This window comes from Cervus canadensis, chromosome 8 (genome assembly GCF_019320065.1).
Source record: "Cervus canadensis isolate Bull #8, Minnesota chromosome 8, ASM1932006v1, whole genome shotgun sequence".
Classification (NCBI taxonomy): domain Eukaryota; kingdom Metazoa; phylum Chordata; class Mammalia; order Artiodactyla; family Cervidae; genus Cervus; species Cervus canadensis.
The window spans coordinates 15,855,245-15,875,479 of NC_057393.1; the positions used below are offsets into that span (position 1 = coordinate 15,855,245).

Below are 20,235 nucleotides of genomic sequence, written 5' to 3' on the forward strand. Positions count from 1 at the left end.
TAATATATCCAAAGTTCTCAAAAAAAAAAACATGGTCAATCAAAAATTTTCTATCCAACAAAACCACTTCTCAAAAATTAAAGTGGAACATTCACAGATAAACAAAAATTGAGAGAATTCACTGCCAGGAGATATACCTTACAAGAAATACTAAATCAAGCTCTTTAAGGATAAAGCATGTGACACCAGACAGTAATTTAACTCCACAATATAAAACAAAGAGCACCAATAACATAACTGTCATTCACAAAAGAGTAAAAGTATCTATTTTGTCTCCTTTCTTCTTTTTCCTGATTTTTACAGGTTGCATTTTAAATGATATAAGGGTATTGTTGGGCCTATAAAACATAAAATGTAAAGTACTTCCCAATAACAGCATAGAGGAAGTGCATGGGAAAAAATCTATATTGATCTAAGGATATAAAGTGGTATTACTAGATGGTAACACAGATTCACAGGAACAAATGAAGAAAACTAGAAATGGTAAATACAAAGATTAATGAAAGCTAAAAGCATATACTCATCCTCCTTTTTTTCCCTCAGATTCTTTAAAAGACATGAAATTATATAAAGTGATAACTGTAAAATGTACTTCTTTGGTTTGTAATATATATCGATGTAATATATATGAAGATACCACAAAAAAAGAAGAAAGAAATTAGACCTATAAAAGTAACATCATTTTATCTCATTGGAATTAAGTTAGCATAAATGAAACATATTTTAATAAGTTAAGACATATGAAGTAAACCCTAGAGTAACCACTAAGAATATACCTCATAAAATGTAATGAAAAAGCTATTAAAAATTAAAATGCTATATTATAAAATATTTACTTACTGCAAAATAAATAAATAAATGAAAAGTGGAAGAACCAAATTCATCATATACAGGGGGAAAATAACATAAATCCAGTTACATCAAAAATAACATTAAATGTGAATAGAGCAAATGATTCAATCAAAAGGCAGAAAAGACAGACTAGATGAAAGACAAAGAGCTAACTATATATCATTTATAGGAGACACATGTAAATATTCACATGCAAACAGCAACCACAAGAAAGATGGGATGGCTTTTAAAATGTTATCAGAGATGAAGAGGGACATTTTAAAATGATAAAGAGGACAATCCATCAATAAGACATGAAAATTGTAAACACACAGGCATCTAATAACAGAGACTTAAACTACACGGAGCAATCATTGACAGAAATTAAAATAGAAATAAAGAATTCAACAAAAATAGTTGGAGACTTCAATACCTCACTTTCAATAGTGAATAAAAGAACTAGACAGATGATCAGTGAGGGATTAGGAGACTTAGAAAACACTATAAACCAACTGGACCAAATAGAAACAAATTAAAAAACCCATTTAACAGCAGCAGAATATGCTTTATTCTCAATTACACATAAAAAACTCCTCAGGTCTTAAACCTCAATAAATTTAAAAGGACTGAAGTTATATAAAGTATGTTCTCTAACCACAACTGAATGAAATTAGAAATCTATGGAAAAACCACAAATTATGGAAATTAAGCTACATATTCCTAAATAACAAATGGATCAAATAACAATCACAGGAAACTTAAAAATTACTTTCAGATAAACTAAACTAAAGCATAACATACCAAAAATCTTACAAGATGCGGCAAAAAGACTGTTCAAAAAGAGATTTATATTGTAAAAGCCTTCATTCAAAAACAAAAAAGGTCTCATATCAACCTAACTTTGCACCTTAATAAACTAAAAAATTAATAGAAAACTAAACTCAAAGCAAGCAGAAGAAAGGAAATTAATAAAAATCAGAGTGAAAATACATAAAATGCAGAATAGGAAAAGAATAAAGAAAATCAATAAAGCCAAATACAAATTGTTCTTTGCAATATGCAACAAAATCAACAAAGCTTTATCTAGACTAACAAAGAAATATAAGAAGACACATTATTAAAATCATGAATGAAAGATGAGACATACTACTGATAAAGACAGGGAAAAAAAGACTGTAGGGAAATACTATGAGCCAATAAAGCATATAACCTAGATGAAAGGGGGAGATTCCTAGAAAGATACTACCAAGAAGAAATAGAAAATATAACAGTAAGGAGATTGAGTTAGAAATCAACAAAGTGCGAGAAAAGTGTAGCCCAAAAGCAGGAGGCTTAACTCATTAATTCTACCAAACACTTTAAGGAGAATTAAGAACAATTATTCACAAACATTTCCAAAACACAGATGCAAAGTGAACTTAAACTAGGAACAGCAGGCAACTGTCTTAACCTGATAAAGGACATGTATAAAAACTTCATAGCTAACAACATATTTAATGGTGAAAGACTGACAGCTTTCCTTTTAAGGTCCTCACTTGTCACTTCTAACACCAGTGTACTGGAGGTTCTAGACAGGGCAATTAGGCAAGAAAAAGAAATAAAAAGCAACCAGATTTAAAAAGAAGAAAACTAACTTTGATGCACATGACATAATCTTGCACACAGAAAACTAAAAAATCTATAAAAATTATTTAATCTACTAATGTCTTTAGCAATGTTACAGGTCATTTACAGAGAGATCAGTTTTGTTGTATTGATATACATTTACAATGAAAAATTTGAAAATGAAGTTAAGAAAACTACAAAATATCATTGAAAAAATTAATGAAAAGGCATCTGCATTCATGAATTAGAAGACTTCATATTAGGATAGCAATTCATCCTAATTGATCTGCATATTCAATGCAAATTCCAAAAGATTTCTTTTTTATAGGAATAAACAGTAGATCCTAAAATTCATATTGAGAAACAGAAGCCCAGACTAGGCAAAAGTCTTGATAACAGAGAGTTAACAGTACTGACACTTCCCAATTTTAAAACTTACTTCAAAGTCTTAATAATCAAACCATGTGTCATTGTCATAAGGATAGACATGTAGATCATGAAACAGAATTAGGTACAGAAATAATACCATACATCTATGGCCTATTGATATTCAACAAAGGTGTCAAGAAGTTTAAGTGGGGAAATAAGAGTCTTTTCAACAAATAGTGCTGGGACAGCTTGATATTCACATGCACAAGAATGAATTTGGACCCACACTTCACTAAAAATGATCAAAAACTTAAATTAAGAGCTAAAATTATAAAAATGTTAGAAAATATAGATTTAAATCTTCATGACTTTGGATTAGGTGACAGTTTCTTAGATATGACATCAAAAGCTTAAGTAACTAACAGAAAAAGATATACTAGACACCATCAAAATAAAAAATTTTTAAAAAAACTGTCTCAAATGACATCATCAAGAAAGTGAAGACACAACCCACAGAATAGGGGAAAATATCTGAGAATCATATGTCTTATAAGGATATCATACTCAGAACATATAAATAACTCTTAGAATTCTACAATTTAAAAAACAACTTAATTTTTTAAGCGGGCAAATGATTTAAACAGATAGTTCCCATTGAAAGAACATGAGTAGCCATTAAGCAAATGAAAAGAACATAATAAGTCATAAGCGAAATGTGAAACAAAACCACAATGAGCTACCACTTCACATCAAGTAGGAGGATAATAAAGAAAATGACAAATAACCAGTATAGGTGAAGAGAGTTATTAAATCCAATATACATTGTTAGCAGTAATATAAAATGATGCAGTAGCTCTGGAAAAAGTCTGGCAATTCCTTAAAAGGTTAAACATACATGTACCATTTACCAAAAACATCAACTCGTAGATAAATACCAAAGAGAAAACATGTTCACACAAAAACTTACATACAAACGTTCATAGCAGCAATATTCATAACAGCAGAAGAGTGGAAATAAGCTGAAGATCCATAAACCGATGAGATATAAATATGTGGTATGCAATTTACTATTGAAAGTGAAGTAAAAGTGTCAGACGCTCAGTCATATCCAACTCTTTGAGACCCCATGGACTGTAGCCCACCAGGCTCCTCTGTTCATGTGATTTGCCAGGTAAGACTACTGGAGTGGATTGCCATTTTCTTCTCCAGAATTTAATATTACTCAATCATAAAAAAGATGCGAAGGACTGATAAATGCCACAGTATGCATAAACCTCAAAAATGTATGCTAAGTGACAGAGGTCAGACCCTGAAAGACACATTATATGACTGTGTTTAAATGAAATGTCCAGAATAGACATATACACAGAGAAAAGAAAGTAGATTAGTTGTTTTCAGGTATTAGAGGGAAGAATGAATAGATAGTGACTGGTAAAGGGTATGGAATTTTGTTTGGGGGTAATTGAAGTGCTCTGGAATTATATGATGGTGACAGTTGCACACCCACTAGCCATACTAAAATCCATGGAATTGTACACTTTAAAATGAAAGATTGTATGTATGTGTCAATATACAAAACAGTTAGAACTAATTAGATGAGATGAGAAATAATTCACCCTAATTCTTGCCTTCTCTGTATGTACAACGTCGATAATATTACTTTATCCTTGCTCTCATTGAAAAAGTACAATTTCTTCCCATTTTCTGAACATGGATTGGCATCAAGATTTTTTCAGAACAGTAGAATGTAGAAGTGATGGTATGGAAATTTTGAGCTTAGGCTTCAAGAGGAGAAAATATACTCTGTTCTCTCTCTCTCAGAGTTCTATTTTAAAAATACCATGTAGAGCAGCCCAGTCTACACTTCTGAAGGATAACAGACCAAATACAGCAGAGAACAATCATTTGTAGCTGAGGACCCCGAGATCAACCATTCAGTTCAGACTACCAGACATGTGAGTGAAGAATTCTGAGATCACCCAAAATCAGTCAAGCAGCCAGATAACTTGAACCACAGAGAAAAATCAGGATAGTCTGGCAGAAGAATTGCCTAGCAGAATTCAGGAAAACAGATGATATAGAATCATGAATAAAACTGTATTAATACAGATATCCTGAAGTGTTATGCTAAATAATGATAATTAAAACACAGTTCTAAGAGAAAACTGGAAAAATGTGAAGAATCAGTGAATTGAAACACTGATCAAGGGAGATACAAGGATGTAAAATACAGACAAGACAGTAAGAAAAGACGGGGAGATGGTGAAAAAGCCTAACATAAGTGAAGCCAAGCCTTCAAATAGGATAGATGCAACATCTGAAGAGATAATGGCAGAAAAGTTTACAAACATGATGAGAGACATCTACAGAGCAAATAGTCTATACAATTCAGTCATAATTTAAAAAAGGAAACTAATACTTAGGTACATCATACTAAAATTACTGACATCTAAAAACTAAGGAAAAACATGTATTTTTAAAAGTCAGAGGGAAGAAAAAGACATGCTGCTTTCAAAAGAGAAACAAAAAAACTGACAAAGGATTCTTAAGAAAAAGTAGAAGCCAGAAGAATAAGAAATTAAATCTTCTAATTACTAAAAAAAAAAATCCATCAACATAGAATGCTATTACCAGTAAAAATATCCTTCAAATATGAAGACACACAATAAAAAATTTTTCAGATGTATAAAAGCCAACTTATAGCCACAATTTAGAAACATACCATTTAAAAATGTTACATAAAATTCATCAAGCTAAAGAGATGTTACAGCAAAAAAAAAAAAAATTTCAGGTCAATATGAAACAGTGAAGTTCACAGAAAATGGTCAATACATGGGTAAACAAAAAGATTTTTTATTACTATGATTTCCTTATGAGAAAATTATCCTTACAAAGTAAAAAAATAATGTATTATGTGGTTAATAACATATACAGGAGTAAAATATATGGCAATAATTACACAAAGAACAGGAAAAGAGCAAATGGATTACACTTTTGTAATATTCTTACCTTATACATGGAGTAGTATAATATTGATTCAAGGTAGACTGTGATAAGATAAAGATGACTATTACAATCACTACAGCAGTCACTAAAAAAAACACAAAAGAGGTATAGCTAAAAATCCAATAAAAGTGATAAAAGTGGACTTTAAAAACACTCAATTAATCTAAAAAAGGCAAAAGGAAGAACAAACACAGAGAAAAATAAAGGAAATTTTAAAAATCAATACTGTGAGGGTAGAACTAAACTCAATAATACCAATATTATATTAAATCTAAAGACTACACAATTTGATAAAAGAGACTATCAGAATAGATTTTAAAAACAAAAAAGCAAGTAGTATATGCTATTTACAAGAAATTCATTGTAAATAAAAACACTAGAAGATTTCCACTTCTTCCCATGAAGGATTAATCACTGTGAGAATTGACCTCTAGTGTAAATCATAAGGAAACTAAACAAAATATATGAAATGACTACTTTCAAATATAATAGGCAGTTCAGGAATGGCATCCTTGAGGAAAAAGAAAACAAAATATGGCTGCCCTGACTTGCTACCTGGAGGCAGATTTGAGGCTACAGTCCAGGGAAGGAACCCCAAACCCTCACATAGTTGAGGATAAAGATCAAAGTTCAGGGAGGCCACAGTTCCAGACCTCGTGAGGCAAAGACTAGAGAACAGACAGCTGCACTCAGCACTCTGCAAACGGGTGCCCTTGAATCTTTGGTTGAACAATGAACATAATGTGAAATTCTGTGAAGCTGGAGAAAGAACCATCAGAAAACAGTATGTTAAAACAATGCCAAGAACTCACATAGGATTGGAAATAGCTTGTATTCCCACTAGTCAGAGTGAAGAGGCTCTTAATACAAAGGGCATCAGATAGGGACCGCAGAAGGCCCTGTCTTAGCAATGGAAATAAATTATCACTGAACTCAGGGCTGCTAAAAATCACAATGTCCAGAAAATACCATCAAAAATAATCATCCTGGAAATTTTGATCCATGACCAGTAAATACACACACACACACACACACACACACACACCCCACCCCAATAGAAACAGAGAAAACGGCATACCAGTTGGGATGAGTAGAAAAGGATTTTTAAAACAGCTATTTAAAGTATGCTTCATATACTCAAGAAAATAAAGTAAAATATGAAAATAAGGAGGAGAGAAATGGAAAATATAAAAATGACTAAAATTCAATTTATAAAGATTAAAAATATATACCAAATCAAAAATAAAGGGAGTAAGACAAGAATAGTCTTTCCAACAAATGGTGCTGGGACACCCAGATAGTCATGTACAAAAGAATTGAATTGGGTCCCTATCTTATCCCACAGTTAACTCAAAACAGATCAAAAACCTAAATGTAAGAGATAAACCTACATGTCTAAAAAGAAAATATAGATGAAAATCTTTGGGATCTTTCATTACACATGATTTCACAGGCATGAAAGCAACAGCACAAGAAAGAAAAGAAAAAACAGAAAACACATCATTAAAATTTAAAACTTGTGCTTCAAGGATACTATCAAGAAAGTGAAAGACAACCCACAGAATGGGAGAAGATACTTGCAAATCAATCTTTGGTGAGGGACTTATTGTATTCAGAATATATAAAGAAGCTTTACAGTCCAATAATAAAAAGACAAATACCCCAATTAGACAATGGGCAAAGAATCTGACAGACATGTCTCAAAAGAAGAAATATCGGTAGCTAATAAACACATGAAAAGATGTTCAACATCACTAGTCACCAAATAACTGCAAATCAAAACCACAGTGAGATACCACTTCACACCCACAACAATGACTATAATCGAAACAGTATGAAATAAGCAGTGTGTGCAAGGATGTAGAATAATTGCAACCCTCATGCCCTGCTGGTGGAAATGCAAAATAATATAGCAGCTTTCAGTCAAGGTGGTTCCTCCAAAGGTTAAACACAGTTACCATTTGACCCAGATATCCCATTCCCAGTGTGATGAAAATATGTCCACACATAAACTTGTATATAGTATTCAAGAAGTGCATTTTAAAAACCAAAAATCAGAAACACTCAAATATCCACCAAATAATGAATGAATAAATAAAACATGGCATATTCACATGATGGAATATTATTTGGTAATAAAGAGAAGTGAAGTACTGCTATAGGCCAGAACACAGACAAACCTTGAAAACATCATGCCAGTGTGAAAGAAGCCAGTCAAAAAAACTACAACTGTAGGACTCAATTTACTAAGATGATCAGAATAGGCAATCCATAGCTGACAAGGGCAGGCAGGGTGAACAGGAAGTGACTGCTAGGAAGTACAAGATTTCTCTGGGAGATGATAAAATGTTTTTAAACTGAGTGTAGTAATGGTTGCAAAAGTCTGTGAATATGCTAAAATCCATCGAGTTCTACACTATAAATGGGTCAACTGTAGTATGGTATGCTGGTTAGTCTTACGCATCAATGGACGTAGCGGGTAATACCTCAGTTATTTAGTCAAATTGTAATGGCCTCATCCTGAGTGTGGTAGCACATGCTCAGTCACCGTCTGACTCTCTGAGACCCCATGGACTGTAGCCTGCCAGGCTTCTCTGTCCATGGAGTTTTTCAGGCAAGAATACTAGAGTGGGTTGCCATTTCCTACTCCAGGGGATCTTTCCAACCTAGGGATCGAACTTGCATCTCCTGCTCTGGCAGGTGGATTCTGTACCACCGTGCCACCTGGGAAGTCCTGAGTGTGGCAGGGACCTGCTCATATGATGGGGACAGTCACTGACTGATGACTAATTATGGCACTGGGCACAGCTGGCTTTGAGAAAGGGAGATCATCCTGAATGGACTCGGTCAGATAATCCCTCAAAAGGCACTGGTCTTGAAAAAGGAGATATAAGATGTGGGTATTTGCATTTTAATTGTGGAGACTCTACACTGCTAGTTCTGAAGATGGAAGGGGGATGGGGAAGAGAACATGATCACTCTCTAAGAGCCCAAGTGGTCTCTGGGGCTCTTAGAAACAGTCACCTCAGTCCTAGAACCACAAGGCACTGAATTGTACAAACATATGAATGAGCCTGGAAGCAGATTCTTTCCTAGACTGCTGGTCAAGTATGCTGAAAAATGTCCTTCAATCTGGGTTAGTCTGATGTTTGCTCATGACTAAACTGGGTTACAGATTTGGGGCAAGAATATTACAAAGTGAAGTGTCCTTCTTACCACACAACATCAGGGGTACATGATATTAACATGACTTATCACTGGTGGTGTTAACCTTGATCACTTGTTCAAGGTGATGTCCCCTTATGTTCTCTACTGTAAAGTTACAATATTTCCCCTTCCACACACTCTTCATTAAAAGTGAGTCATCATGTCCAATTCACACATGGGGGTAAAGAAATTAAGCTCCACTTCCTAGAGGAAGAAGAAGAAAATGGCAACCACTACAGTACTCTTGCCTGGAAAATTCTATGGACTGAGGAGCCTGGTAGTCTACAGTCCATGGGGTCGCAAAGAGTCGGATATGACTGAGCAAGTTCAGTTCAGTTCCTAGAGGAACAAGTGTCAAGGATTTGTGGACATACGTTCGAACTATCAGAGCAGTTAATAAATACTTTTGAAGAAGATACTTGGAAGCTACACAAATATCTTGTTTTTCCTCAAAGTTTCACTCACTAATTTGAACATTCTTAAGCAGATTCTTCTTACAGCACTTAACTACTATGGGATTCTAACAGAAATTTTTTATTTCCTTCAGTCATTCTTCATTTATTTATTTGCCCACATCATGCAACCTGCAGGATCTTAATTCCCCAACCAGGGATCAAACCCGGGTCCCCACATTGGGACCGCAGAGCTGTAACCACTGGACCACCAGGGAAGTCCTTCATTCTACATTTATTATTCAGAATTTTCTGTAAGAAAGATTTATCCATTCTCACTTGTGTATTATTTATTCCATCATTAAATCAGTAAAGAATCGTGGATATGTATTCTGTTCTTTGGGTTACAATCCAATATAGTCGTTATTTTTTTGCCCAGATTTGACCCACTGAGAACTCTTTCAGGTTGACTACGCCCGTTTGACATGCTCCCACTCTCCTTTGTTTTGTTTTGAGCACTCTCTTACTTTCTGGCCTAGACAATACTTCAGGCTAATCTTGTATTCTCCCTGCCTCAGTTGTAGAATCAGTCATTTCTCCAAACAGTCCTGGTTCGTTTCATTGGAAACAGTATTTTGAAAACAGGATGTGGGCACAGAAGATGCTCATTGCTACTGGGGCACTGTGGCTTCTTGGCCTTCTTGAAGAACTAAATTAGAAAATATATGTATATATACATCACACACCTACATATATATAAATATTAAAATAAACTTGAATTTATGCTTATATGTGAAACCAATACCACAAGGTTCTGTTCTGTTTTGCTTTTTTTTTTCAGCTGTGCCACAGGGCATGAGGGAATCTTAGTTTCCTGACCAGGGATCAATCCTGTGCCTCCTGCAGTGGAACCATAGAGTCCTAACCACTGGAGGGCCAGGGAATTCCCCACAGGGTTCTTTATAGTCTTCACTCTTTGCATATTTTTAACTTTTTTCTCTGAAAGAAACCTGGCTCACATGAAACACAATTAATTTATATATTTGTCCAAACCTAGTAAACATATAAAGTATTGCTAGAATTGTTAGTCTTTACTATGTGAGAAACAAATTTACCAATCAGAATATAATGTTTATATAATTTTTTGCTTTAGTTTCACAGTATCCAAACAAAACACTATTTTCCAAGGTTACTTAGATCAGCTCATTTTTTTATGAAGTTATACATTTGCAATACAGTTACATTTACTTGTCACAGTTTGCATCCTCTGACATCCTGGCTGATTGACTTTTTTTTTTTTAATTTGCAGTCAGGAAAGTTTATTTTCTGTCATATTCAGTATGGCTTGACAAATGTAATCATTATCAACCACCACAGTATTAAGAAGAACATTTTCATAACCCCAAAAGTTTCACTGTGAAGCCCTCTTGAAGGCAATCTCTGCCTTTACTACTTCTGGCAAATAACTCATCTCTTTTCCATCCCCAAAGTACAACACGTGGCCTTTTGGCCTGGCTTCTTTCACTAGGCAAAATGTATTTAAGATTCAGCCATGCTGTTGTATGAATCAGCAGTTAGTCCCTCGTCTTAGTTTTCACACCTTCCGAAGTTTATGAAGAAGTGTCACATTTCCTCAGCCTAACTGGTTTCAGTGCAGCACACTGTCAACGCCTCACCTAACGCAAGTCCACAGTATCTTCTGCCTGTTTGCCTCAGGATGTTTACTGGTATCAGGACAAGCTATTAATCAGATGTGCTGGCACAGCGCAGAAGTTCAACACCCTCAAAGGCATCGCTCAACTCTCAGTGGAGGAGAGATAAGGATCAATACCCCACTCTCCTAGTCCTTCAGTGGTTTAACTCTGAGGAGCATTCTACATATTTCTTCAAAGGTCCCAGGGGGTCTGAGTTCATATTTCCCAGTATAGTATCCAGCTTCATAATGCACATATTATTGGTTTTCCTCTCTTCTCTGAAACTCTCTATTGCTTCAATTATGCTTCCCAGGTTCATCTCGTAAATAAACTATCTCACCCAGTCCTTGTGTCTTCTGGAACATTCTTTCCCCAGACAGCCCCATGGTTCACTCCCTCAACTACTTGAGATGTTTAATAATCATTACTCCTGAGAGAGATCTTCTCTTACCACTCTTATTTTAAATTGCAAGCCTTATCTCCCTTCCCTGATTTATTTAATAGGACTTAGGACCATCTAACTTATAACCACACACACACTGTGTGTGTGTGATTAATTTCAATTAGAATACAATTAGGCTCAACTAAGTGTTTACCTGGTGGCTCAGCTGGTAATCTGCCTGCAATGCAGGAGACCTGGGTTCGATCCCTGGGTTGGGAAGATCTCCTGGAGAAGGGAAAGGCTACCCACTCCAGTATTCTGGTCTGGAGAATTCCATGGACTGTATAGTCCATGGCATAGCAAAGAGCTGGACAGGACTGAGCGACTTTCACTTTCACTTTAGGCTCAATTAACGCAGTGGTTTTAGTCAACTTTTTAAATTGTTATGTCCCTAGAATGTAAAACACTCTTTGCACATAGTAGGCACTCAATAGAAATACACTGAATAAATTAATTTTTCAAGAGGTTGATTTTATTCCATATAAGAACCAACTCCTATATTGAAAACTCCAAAAACTTTACTGACCTTCAAAATTGAATGACACCAAACACCAAAGGTCAAATGACTCTATCAAACATATTACACAAAATATTTCCATACTTAGCATGAAGCTTGACTGAATCCTCTGAGTTGCCTTTGAAGTCTAAGATATTATATTACAAACAATAAAAGACTATACTATAGTATAGAAATTTGGTATGGAACCAATGTTATTTTTCCTTGTAAAAGTTCACATGAAACCAAATCTGACAATTATATATCGTGCATCTGGTTAGCCTATTTAATGATTCCAAGCATAGTATCACCTATACAACAAACATGGATATAGGAAAGAATTTTTTTAATCCTTTATTTTCAGTCTCATTTCCATTATTATTTTTTTCCTAAATCTTTTTATGAGAAAAGAAAGTAATTCTTGGTGTCCTTGAGCAGAAATTAAAATTTCTTTCAGAATATTTTTATTACCTGGACACTGGATAAAGGACCACTCATAGTTCTTCTCTTTAGGGCAAAGACTGGTATCAAGAAGCATCTCATTATTAAGCATTCCAACAAGCTTCATTGGTCCCCGGGAAGACCCTTCAATGCAGTGTCCTCTTCCAGTATTACTAGGATCATTGCACCAGCCACACCCAGGTTGTTCCAAACACTGTCCACAGGTCCTCAATCCAGAACAATTTTGGGCTGCATGGCAGAAACATTATTAATAAATATGTTACACGACTTTATATTCAAATGGAATTGCAAGCTAATGGAAAAATAAATACGATCTCGAAAAAAGACAGTAAAGGGTCATCTATGGTTAATGTAAACATTTTTTGTAATAATAAGAAACAGCAATTACTTCAAGAGCAAATAAAGCATACATTATGAATAAAGAAGAGGTGAATGGACTGGCATGGAGAAAAATTAAGTCAGCATTCACACACTTCTGAGAACTGTGCCAGTACTAGGACCTTTTGAGAACTGATGCAGGCGCCCATAGACCATACCTACCATCGTCTGTGATATAGAGCAATGTTAGCTCTTCTTGTGCCCAGGAAGTGCCTCGAAGGAAAAACTCTGCATCTGCCTGTGAATGTCCACTCTAAGTCATGCTTACCCACTCCCTGAGATAGCTGACCCCAGCATGGACAATGCTCTCCTCAAGGGTCCAAGATACTAGCATTTGCCTGATATGCGATGTTTAAAAGTAATCTCACTCAAAGAGCCAAACTGAACAGGAATATGGAAACTGGATACTCTACCTCAGCAGGCAACCAGCAGGACAGGTTCTCTCTGACTTCCAGAGCTGCAGAATATCATCTCACTGAAGCTCAACCTTTTTCTGTTTAACTGATATATAGACTATGAGCCTCAACAAAGCCCATGAACACCGTAATGCCTTTCCCAAGGATGAACCTGCCATCATATTCATAATAGTTGCTATGTGATGTTTTGAATTTTTACTTCAAAGTCATAATACCCTGTATCAGGCTGAGGTTTTCTGAAACTAGTCTGATTTTTTTTGTGTGCTAGAAAAGGCACATATTGTCTTGGGAATTGTTTACCCATATAAGATAGTACATAAGCAAAAAGTATCATGTATGGTTTTCCAGTCACATGCTAGAAGAACCTCAGAGAGAAGGAAGAAACAAGTCAGACTTTTGGCCATCTCAATTTCATTTTTGTTGTGGTAATAACTTAATTGTTACTCAGTTGTTTAATATTACTGGAAAGAGGAATGCTCCTCAGAAAGCTGCAAATAACAGCATAAGCTTCTCAGCAAACAAAACAGGAACTCAATACTGTAGACCATGCAGGGATAATAGAATATTGGATTAAAGAATTCATCAATTACAGTGTGATTTGTTGTTGTGAATTTTCTCAGTGCTGAGCATTTCAGGGACTAGATGTAAGAAAGTGAAGAATGACTACCATCTCCCATATTTCCTTAATAATAAATTTAAAAGGAAGAGTATTCTTTGAGTCATTGAACACAAGTGATTAATGTTAACCCTGTAGATAAATAATTCAATGACATGAACACACTTCTTTCTGAAAATTTTTTTCAGCAGTACACAGCGTTAAACGGCACTTCATTTAAAATGTCCTTAGATAACTGAACCTTTTATATATTACCATACTCCTCCTTAGACTTTTTACTGTGAAATATTTCTCTTTTATCTGTGATTGTAGCTAGCCCATGGTACCATTGACTAGATTATTCTAATTGTCTTCAAACCTATATTGGGTTGGTATGAAACCAACGGGAAATAATGTTAAACGTCAAATTAGCTATGCTAGCTTAACATTCTAATTATTTACTGTCACATGATAAACTGAAGTAAATCTTTACTAGGTCTCATCCAGAATAAATCTAGACTTTATATTTATAGTCTATAGATATCTCTGAGGAAAATAAAATTTATTTTAGTATTATCTTTTTAAGTAAAATAACCAATCAAATTTCTTAAAGAAGCGTAATGTACAATATCTGCCTGCAACTGGGGAGACCTGGGTTCAATCCCTGGGTTGGGAAGATCACCTGGAGAAGGGCATGGCAACCCTCTCCAGTATTCTTGCCTGGGGAATCCCCATGAACAGAGGAGCCTGGTGGGTCCAGTCCATGGGGTCGCAGAGTCGGACACGACTAAGAGACTAAGCATCTCAAGTGCATTCTCAAACACAGCAAACCCACTCTGCTGCTTTTCTTTTTTTTTGAATACTTTATTTTTTTCCATTTATTTTGATTTGTTGGAGGCTAATTACTTTACAATATTTTAGTGGTTTTTGCCATACATTGACATGAATCAGCCATGGGGAATCCTAGACTGAAGAATCCTGCCTTTCTCTCATCGACTGAATGACAAGCTAATAATGGTCTGTTTATTAGGATTTATGCTTTAAAAATGAGCTACAAAATGTCATATTTAGACCAACATTCTACTTTCCTATTTTTTTTAGATGTGATATTTTTACAAAGGTTAATATTGGTTTAGTTCTTGCTCAAGAGTGGAGAGCAATGTGCACGCTAAAAAATTAGCAGAATATTCATTCCTTGTAGTGGTAACTAAAAAACTGAAAGACTCTAATGATTTTTATTTTCTTACAGGAAACAATAATATAGGAAAGTTTTTGTAGGCTGTGCTATTTTGACTAAATTATGGCTAGAATGGAGCTATATGTATGAGCTATAAGAATGTATGAGCTATAAGTAATCAAAGAAATCATTTTTTACTTTATTTATTTTTGGCTTTTTGAAAAAATAACTTTTATAATATTCAATATGGTTTATGAGATGTGTAAGAATTTGAAAAATCAATCTGTAACAAATTATATCACCAAATGATGACTGCAGACTTCTGGTTTCCAGTCCAGCATGGAAGGAGTTTAGAAGTCACCACTCCATCTTAACAAAAAGAAAAATCAGCCACAAATTGAAAAATCAACAACTCTTCTTAGATCCATCAGACAAGTAAGGTCACAGGGCAAACAACAGCATCCATAATTGGAGAGAGAGCAGGACACAGAAAATCATGACTTAGTGGCATGGAAACCTCTTCAGGACCCAGCGCCGGGGTAAGATCACCTGAACTGTTAACTACTGAATTGCCGGAATCTCAGTGTGGACAACTCTAAGGGTTCATATCTCCAGGGGGACCCAGTTACAGGAGGAGCCCCAACATTTTTGTAAGTGTGACCTTCAGGAGCCCTAACAGGTCCTCACAGTTAATATTGAAGAAAAACCCCTTGGTGCTTCTGGCAATGGGAGGGGAAAAGGAACTTTTCTGAAATATGCCAGAGCACTCTTCTTAATAAGTCTGGAGAAACTGTTTAACAGAGACTAAACTGCTGGGGTTTTATCAGAGCATAACTGAACCAGATAAAGGGAAATAACCAACTCTAGCTTGTTCTAGTCTTTCACGTGGGGAAAGAGAAATATACAACTCCAGCTCCCTCCAGCTATCCTGTACCACCTGAGAGAGGGAAAAAAGAAAAAAACAAAAACAAAAAACTGGGAAGTACTAGTGAAGTGAAGTTCACAGAACAGTACAGAGCACAGACTCACCAAAAGACTGGGACCTAATCACACTGCAGAATACTTCCCCTCCCCCAAATCCTACTACTGCATTACTAAAAGCCTACTTACAACAGTTTCTGTTGCCCATATTTTGTATCTGACTATCAAGAAAAAAACTGCAAGGAATACCAAAAGGCAGAAAACACAGAAGAGAAAGAGTAATAAGCATCAGACCAGACATGGAAGGGATGTTGGAATTATCAGATCAGGAATTTAGAACAATTATGATTAATATGCTGAAGGTTCAAAAAATATGCTAAAGGCTCTAACAGAAAAAAGTAGACAGCATGCAAGAAGAGATGGGTGATATAAGCACTCTTAGAATACAACAGATAAGAAAATCTAAATGACCTTGGATCTGGTGATGATGTTTCAGTCTAATACCAAACGCACAATTGAAAGAAAAAATTGATGAACTTGACTTCACCAAATTTTAAATCTCTGCACTGCAAAAAATACTGTCAAAAGAATGTAAAGACAAGCCATACAGTGGAAGAAAATATTTGCAAAAAACACATCTGATAAAGGATTGGATTTCAAAATATATAAAGAACATTCAAAATGATAATAAGAAAACAAACAACTCAATTTTTTAAAATAGACAAGGAAGTAGGGAGGGACAAGATGGATACATGAGATTAAGGGATACAAACTACACTGAAAAAATAGATAAGAAATAAGAACATACTTATTCTTGTATAAGTATATACAAGAAATATAGTCAGCACAGGGAAATACAGTCGTTATTTCATAATAACTTTAAATGGAGTATAAACAATAAAAACACTGAATCACTATGCTGTCCACCTGAAATGAACATAAAACAGTAATCAACTATACTTCAATAAAAAAAAATTTTTCATAGTCAAAAGACCTGAACAGACACCTCACCAACCAAGATATATACAGATGGCAAATATGAAAAGATGGTCCACATCATTTATGATTAGAGAACTGAATACTACAACAATGAGATATCATTATAAACCTAAAGCTGTTTTTGTTGTTTAGTCGCTAAGGCATGACCGACTCTTTATGACCTCCTCTGTATTCCATTCCCCTTATTACTTTAGGTCCTCTTTTCTTCTACTGCTGATGGATGTTACAGATTACCTAAAATGGAATGTGGTGTTGTTTGTTGTTTAGCCACTAAGTCGTGTCTGACTCTTTTGCAATTTCATAGACTGTAGCCTGCCAGACTCCTCTGTCCATGGGATTTCCCAGGCAAGAAAACTGGAGGGATTTCCTTCTCCAGGGGATCTTCCCAATCTAGTGATGAAACCTGCATCTCCTGCATTGGCAGATGGATTCTTTACCACGGATCCATCAGGGAAGCCCCTATAAACTTACTGGAATGGCCAAAATCCAAAACACTGGCACCTCCAAATGCTCACAAGTATGCAAAATGTGAAGAAAGGAACTCTTGTTCATTACTGGTGGGATTACAAAACACAGCTACTTTGAAAGACAGTTTGGTGGTTTGTTTTTCATTTACAAAGAAAAATTTCCTTCAAGTTTCATTTACTAAGAAAAAAACTTCAAATGATCACTGAAGACAACTTTCTAAAAGCAATATAAAGCTTAGACCATTTCTAATACTGTTCTATTTATAACTGTAAAAATGGTTTTAAAGACTTACTACTGTCAAAGGTTTGGTGAATAACTAGAAACATACAGCACAAAAAGATAATATAAATCCATTACATATAATTCATAATAACAAAATATAATATTAAAGGCAAAGCATGACAAAACCATTGCTCAGCAGATGATATTTTGAAATCGTAACACTACTGCTAAAAGCACTTGAATTTTGAGCAAGGATGTCATCTTCATTCCTAGTCTCTGTTTTATTTTCTGGCATTTCCTCACTGCTCAGTAAACGTCTGTTAGTTAAAAACATGGGAAAGAATTAAATGTAACACAGAAGGAGTTTGTGTTTCATAGGGAGTGGGTCACTGCCAGGTAAATGCTACTTCCAAGGAACACAAGTGCTCCTGGAGGCAAGGAAAATGCCCCTCTTTCCCATAAGGATACAGAGGATGTACAATTTTACAATTTATGGAACAAAAACAACTGTGATTAGACATCATCAGCTCAAATGAGCTATACACAGCCACAGGGAAGGCAAATGTGACAACAGACAGAACGGTGAAAGAAAAGACCTGTAGAAACAGAAATTCCAGCAGACTAGACTAACTGTTCAAGGAACAAATGGCAGAAGTAGAAAATAAGCCTCTGCAACAATCGACAAAACAAAAGAAGCAAAACATCAAAAATCAAGAGTGCCAAAGCAGGACTAAAGAATTGATCCATGCATGCCTAGCTGACAATCTCACCAACAGTAGTTATCATCATGTGGTTCATCTGTGGTCAAACTGAAGTTCTTATCTGTGTTAAAATGGTTAATCATTTCTAATTTACCTTTCAAAAAATGTAGTTTCAATCTTTACAGTGGGATTACAAGGTTCTCAAAAATTCACTTTAAATAGATAAAAAGCTCAAGATTTTAAAAAACATAAGGAAAAATATCTGAACCTCACTTAACAAACAAAAACATGCAAAGTACAAATGAATTTAACACATACTAAACATTTTAAGGATCAACATGGTAGAATGGAGCACACCTCTGCCCAAAAACAAAACAGAAATACACCTACGAGTGGAACAATTTTCACAGAAAACCAACTGGAAGCTGGCAAGAGGTCTCTTATTCAACCAAAGCTGTAAGAAAAGATAAAAACACTAATTTGAAAAGATAAATGCACCCCAATGTTTACAGCAGCACTATTTACAATAGCCAATAAATGAAAACAATCAATTCAAGTGCCCATCAACAGATGACTGGCTTAAAAAGATGTTGTGGGCAAAAATAAACTCAGAATGGATTACAGACTTAAATGTAAGGCCAGAAACTATAAATCCCTTAGAGGAAAACATAAGCACTACACTCTGTGACATAAATCACAGCAAGATCCTCTTTGACCCACCTTCTAGTGTAGTGAAAATAAAATCAAAAATAAACAAATGAGACCTAATTAAACATAAAAGCTTTTGCACAGCAAAGGAAACAATAAACAAGATTAAAAGACAACCCTTAGAATGGGAGAAAACAATTGCAACCGACAAAGAATTAATCTCCAAAATATATAAGCAACTCATATAGATCAATATCAGAAAAACTAACTGCCCAGTCAAAAAATGGGTAGAAGACCTGAAATTTCTCCAAAGAAGACATACAGATGACCAATAAACATATGAAAAGATGTTCAACATCACTAATTATTAGAGAAATGCAAATCAAAACTACAGTGAGGTATCACCTCATATCAGTCAGAATAGTCATCATTAAAAAAAATCTACAAACAACAAGTAATGGAGTGGATACGGAGAAAAGGGAATCCTCCTATACTGTTGGTGGGAATGGAAATTAATGAAGCCATTATGGAGAACAGTGTGGAGATTTCTTTAAAAAGTAAGAATAAAATCTACCATATGAAACAGCAATCCCGCTACTGGACATATACCCTGAGAAAGCCACAATTCCAAAAGACACATATATCTCAATGTTCATTGCAGCACTATTTACAATAGCCAGAACATTGACGCGACCTAGATGTCCATCTCCAGGAGACTGGATAAAGAAGATGTGGTACATATATACAGTGGAGTTTTACTCAGCCACAAAAAAGAATGAATTTGAATCAGTTCTAGTGAGGCAGATGAACCTAGAGTCTGTTATACAGAGTGAAGTAAGTTAGAAAGAGGAAAACAAATATCATGTATTAACACACATATGTGGAATCTAGAGAAATGGTACTGATGAACCTATTTGCTGGGAAAGAATGAAGACAAAGATGTGGAATACAGACTTGCAGACACAGTGGGGGAAGGAAAGAGTGGGACGAATGGAGAAGACAGCATCAACATATATACACTATAATGTGTAAAACAGATAGCTGTTGAGAAGTTACTATAAAACACAGGAAGCTCAGCCTGGTGCTCTGTGATGCTAGAAGGGAGGGGTGGGGGAAGGGGCAAGAGACTCGAGAAGGAGGTATATATGCATGATTATGGCTAATGCACGTTGTTGTACACAGAAACCAATATACAACACTGTAAAG

At 35.2% G+C, this 20,235-nt stretch overlaps 1 protein-coding gene across 3 annotated transcripts in view; it reads right to left on the reverse strand.

Annotated features, from left to right (window-relative positions):
* ATRNL1 (attractin like 1) overlaps nt 1-20,235 on the reverse strand; it is a 740,683-nt gene that overhangs the window by 545,672 nt on the left and 174,776 nt on the right. For all 3 annotated transcript variants that reach the window (XM_043475348.1, XM_043475346.1, XM_043475347.1), the window contains one exon: nt 12,514-12,732. In XM_043475348.1, coding sequence (XP_043331283.1) covers nt 12,514-12,732 — 219 coding nt within the window. The remainder of the gene's footprint in view (nt 1-12,513; nt 12,733-20,235) is intronic.